Source organism: Cyprinodon variegatus, unplaced genomic scaffold (genome assembly GCF_000732505.1).
Source record: "Cyprinodon variegatus isolate N-32 unplaced genomic scaffold, C_variegatus-1.0 Scaffold2638, whole genome shotgun sequence".
In the NCBI taxonomy this organism is placed as follows: Eukaryota; Metazoa; Chordata; class Actinopteri; order Cyprinodontiformes; family Cyprinodontidae; genus Cyprinodon; species Cyprinodon variegatus.
Genome location: NW_015153091.1, coordinates 10,454 through 15,258, shown reverse-complemented (window position 1 = coordinate 15,258; position 4,805 = coordinate 10,454). Strand labels below are relative to the sequence as shown.

General features: G+C 40.4%; 1 protein-coding gene across 2 annotated transcripts in view; it reads right to left on the bottom strand.

The window, feature by feature from the left end:
- Window positions 1-842: 842 nt before the first annotated feature.
- LOC107080999 (amphiphysin-like) overlaps window positions 843-4,805 on the bottom strand; it is a 5,891-nt gene continuing 1,928 nt past the window's right edge. Inside the window, exons 2-8 of one of the 2 annotated variants that reach the window (XM_015369208.1) lie at window positions 3,663-3,704; window positions 3,121-3,384; window positions 2,580-2,618; window positions 1,809-1,859; window positions 1,404-1,592; window positions 1,232-1,333; window positions 843-1,157 (exon numbers count right to left, since the gene is read on the bottom strand). In XM_015369208.1, the coding sequence (XP_015224694.1) occupies window positions 1,053-1,157; window positions 1,232-1,333; window positions 1,404-1,592; window positions 1,809-1,859; window positions 2,580-2,618; window positions 3,121-3,384; window positions 3,663-3,704 (792 nt within the window). In that variant the 3' untranslated portion in view covers window positions 843-1,052. The remainder of the gene's footprint in view (window positions 1,158-1,231; window positions 1,334-1,403; window positions 1,593-1,808; window positions 1,860-2,579; window positions 2,619-3,120; window positions 3,385-3,662; window positions 3,705-4,805) is intronic. The other variant, XM_015369210.1, reaches the window with a different exon arrangement.

The following is a 4,805-nucleotide window of genomic DNA, read 5'->3' as shown; positions in this document are numbered from 1 at the left end:
ACTCAAACATGTACAATGAAGGCTAAACAAAAGCCGGTCACTTTACTCTTCAGTGGTCCTAATAATGTTCCTGGGTCCTAATAATGTTCCTGGGTGCTAATAATGTTCCTGGGTCCTAATAATGTTCCTGGGTGCTAATAATGTTCCTAGGTCCTAATAATGTTCCTGGGTGCTAATAATGTTCCTGGGTGCTAATAATGTTCCTGGGTCCTAATAATGTTCCTGGGTGATCTGGTAATTTGGTAGGCAGGTGTGGGACAAACTGCAATTAGTCTTCTGATTTACAAACTCTGGTTTATTTGGTTTTCACAGATTTCCACATAATGGAGGGGTGTACAGCTTTAAATTGCTAACAAAGGACTTTTCACCACATCTACATTACGACCCAGATGTAAGTTTGTGAATCATGAGAATAACGATTGCATATTACATTGTAAAGGTTTCTCTCTGCCTGCTTCATCACAAGCTGTTTAGATGGCTCATGTTTTCCCTTTACACAGATTCTGTTCATTCTGCATTTCTTTAAGCTAACTATCTCATAACTTCTCATAAATTTCATATAAGGATTCCAAAGATATTGTTTCACACATGAAGCAAACATCCATCAACATGTACTAAACCGTTATAGTGATTAAAGATCCACAGTAATTATGACTGTTGAGATCAATACAGTTTTTATTTTCACACTAAAACACTAAAATAGATCACAGCACAACAGTTTCTATCAGAACTATTCATGCCAATTATAACACACATGCTGCAAAGGGAACAAGACTTCATCTTGGTTTCTAATGTTGGTTTGCTTTAGACATATTTTACACGCAGTTTAGATATTTGTTTTAAAAGTGGGTATTAAAACAAGGTGATGTTTTTGAGGGGAGGGTTCAACAGATTAACTTCATGCCAATAAGGAAAAACTGTGGAAAAACAGGTTTAGTTTTAGCAGCTGTCCACCATATCAGCGCCCAGGTTGGTTTGGTACGAAGCGAACCAGCTTCATGCTGATGTGGCGGCTTGCACACATGCTGGATAGGTGGACTTTTCTAACGCCGTTAATCTAAACGCTGGGTGAAGTTTTCAGGAAACAATCCTCTCGGTGCGCCCACTCCCAGACTTAACCAGTCGGTTTCCTTCATCCCTGTGAGCCAACCAGCTTCCTGCAACACACATCTCATCGTCAGAACATGCTTTAAACCTTTGATTCTTTTATTTCAGCCCTAGTTGGTCTTACTTGATCTTCAACCGAAGCAGTAGGAACAACCAAAACCACATCTCCTCTCTTCAGTTCAAGCTCGTCTGAATTTGCAGCCTCAAAGTCGTGCATAGTCTCCACCTGAAATGATGAAAATAGGTCAACTCCAGGCCATTCTAACAGCCACGTTTCTTCTTCTAATGATTCCCACCTTATAAAGAAAATCATCAGGGAATCCTGAGGCCCCCCCTGAAGGAGTCATGTGTTTAAGAACATGGCTTGGATGTGTCACGCCATCGTCACTGACCGCTGACGGCGATATGATGTCAGCATCGCGGTCATCGTCCCCTTCATTACTGGAGGCAGGTTCAATCACAACAGAAGGAATGGGCATCTTCTCCTGCAAAGAAACCAGTATCAACTCATTACTGGTCAAATACAGACCATTAAAACTCAAGCTGTTCTTTCTTCTCATCAGCTGATTAATTCTATAGAATATTTTCACAGCAAGAGAAATGCTCTAAAGTCATAGAAGTGAGTTTTTCATTTTTCCTCCATTAATGTGAACCTGGATCATCTCTGAACAGCAGATTGGTGGATATTTACTTCTACTTACCGACGGAGCCGTTTCTCCTGCATGTGGATCCTCCTCATCAGCCTGAGGAACCTGATCAGACAGTAAAAATGATCAAGTTCTGGAACTGGCAAAAAAAACACGTCTTCTCTGGAAATTAACCCAATTTATTTTAACAATAAAGAAAATGGAAAAAGGCTTAAAACTTTGGCTCACTAAACTTTAAGACAGGTTCAGAACATTAACATTTGAAATTAACATTTCAAATTCAGACTTAAGCAAGCAGAGATATGAGATCATTCAATTCTATTCAGTTTATTTCTATAGCTCCAATTCACATCATGTCATCTCAGGTCACTTTATAGATCCACATAAACCAGATCATCCAGTCAGATTGATTCAAAGTTTTCTATCTAAGGAAAACCAGGTGATTGCATCGTCTCATTGACTCTTCAGCAATCCCTCACACTAAGCATGCTTGTAGCGACAGTGGAGAGGAAAAACTCCCTTTTATCATCAACTCTGAATGTTTAATAAATGTATATGATCTATAATTTAGCTCCAAAGCTGAGGGACGAACCATGAATAATCATCCATCATTCATAATGTTTTTAACCGGAGAAACTCCAAATATTTGATTGTTTATTGGGAAAAAGTGATGATAAATATGCTCTCAGGGTTGCTTTGTTGTTTTGAACCAGATTTAAAGTGAAACTAAATACATTTTTAGTTTTTTTTTTAACCTGGAATTGTTGTTAAAAGAATAAAAGTGAGCAAAAATGTATGTAAAGAAAATGAAGTGAATGAACAGACCTCTGCAGGCTGGGCCTTCTCTGGACTCTCAGCTTCAGTCTGTGGAGAGAATCACAATAAAAACAGGAAACTATTAAACATAGAAATGTTTTCAAAGATGCAGCAGCAGGACAGTTTGAGCCTGTTCCGATGGTGTGAGGACGGAGCACGCACCATCAGGGCCAGGCAGACCTAGTTAATGATGCATGATGTAGATAAGACACTAAATACTGGCAATCATGATCATCTTAGGAACAGGAAGAAGTTATCCTGTCGATTAGCTTCTGTTGGTAAAGATTAGATTGATTCCATATTGAAATATAACCGATGAAGATGCTGATGGTGGGTAAATGATGAAGAAAAGGGACCTGATGAGGAAGAGGAAGCATCGGGATGAGGATGAAGCAGAAAATGAGGTTTGCTAATTAAATGATGAAATGATGAAATGATGAGTGAAAATCCTTGACATAAAAATGAAGGCCTGATGATGATGATGATGAAGAGTAGAGATGATGTTGGTGATGATGATGATGATAATTAATTTTGGAACGTTTCCACTCACAGCTACTTTCTTTTCATGCAAATTGTCTGAAGCTTTTTCTTTTTCATCTTCAGCAGGCGGGGGTCGGTCTTCCCTGACCTCTCCAGCAGGGGGAGCTGCAGCTTCACCCATTTCAGCCTCCATAGGCTGATGCTGGGTGTCTTTGGCAGCAGGAAGAGGCGGACTCACATCTTGTTCCGCTGCAGCAGTGGGAACTGAAGCTGCACTCTGCTCATCAGCTTCTTCCTTCTGTGTTGCTTCTGTTGAGTCAGTCTGAGCTTCATTCTTAAGTAAAGAGACACTGATTGAGCTACGGGGAGTTCAGTCAGCCCCTCTGCTTGCCAAGGTTTTACATATTATTATTTCTAAATAATTCTCCAAGTCTCATGAATCAGTGCAACATGTATTCTCCCCGCTAACGCTAAAACAATAAGACAGGGTCATCGCTAACCAGCTGAAGGTAGCGAACCTTAAAACAATCCACATTTTTACATTTAATCAAATAAAAAGGTTTTACATTAAGGTTCAAATAAATAAACCTAACAAAGGTTACCTAAACTCACCATGTTATCAAAATCTGTAAAGAATGATGAAGCAGCAGCATCCTAAAGGCGGCGTGCAACAAAGTCAGAGAAAATAAGAGAATGTCAGGCAAAAAGGCTTAGACTTCATTCAGGAGGGTAACATGGATAGAATAACACACATGAGGAGGTAGGAGCTAATCTTTGGTGCTAAAATGAACAGATTCTGGTCCAGTTAACATGCCGGTGGGGTCAGTCTTCTTTAAAAGTCACTTCTGTCTAGTACACATTTGAATATCAAATGGTTTCTGTTATCTGAAAGAACTGGTTGACCAAATAAAGCCTGTTACTATTGATGGAGAATAAACTGAAAACCAAGAGATAAAAAAAACTGTTACCTTTGGAGTCCCTTAAAAAACCAGCTGACTTGCAGAAACAGGATTTGGTTAATTCAGCTGAAAAAAAGGTTTCAGTGTAAACTAGCTATGAAGGTACCAACAGAGGACTTTTAGAGACAGCAAAGAGGAAGAGCTCAGGCTGGTGTCCTGCTTCTATGATATTTGATGGGGTTTACCTAATTCAGGTGGGGGTGAAAGTAGGAAGGGTACTTCTGCAGTTTGCTACTCTACACTAGTCTATCGTATTGGAGGGGAGGGAGGTCGGGTACCTCTTCCTTTCCTGTGTCTAGCTCTTGGTACAACTTTTCCAACCTTCGGTTTGCAGCCTCATCTTCAGACATATCTGAACTTTCTGGTTCTTTGGGATTTCTGTGCTTGTTAACTTCTTTCATTCCAGCTGCAGCAGCTCCACAAATGTAGTTTGTTTGTTGAGTTGGATCTTCAGTTCCAGAAGAGACTGTTGGAAAGCTGTTGGCAATTGTGTCTGAATACCTACTACTACTTCTAATGTCACTGACTTCACTTCCACAAGTCATTAAAGGCCCAGAAACTGGATCTGACCCAAATCCAACTTTGTTATCTGTAAACTGGCCTTCATAAAATGTTTCACATCCAAAGCCAGCTCCCCCCTGGGATTCTGCAAACAGATCGGACTCAAATCCAGCTCCCGCCTGGGATTCTGCAAACAGATCGGACTTAAACCCAGCTCCCGCCTGGGATTCTGCAAACAGATCGGACTTAAATCCAGCTCCCGCCTGGGATTCTGCAAACAGATCGGACTTAAACC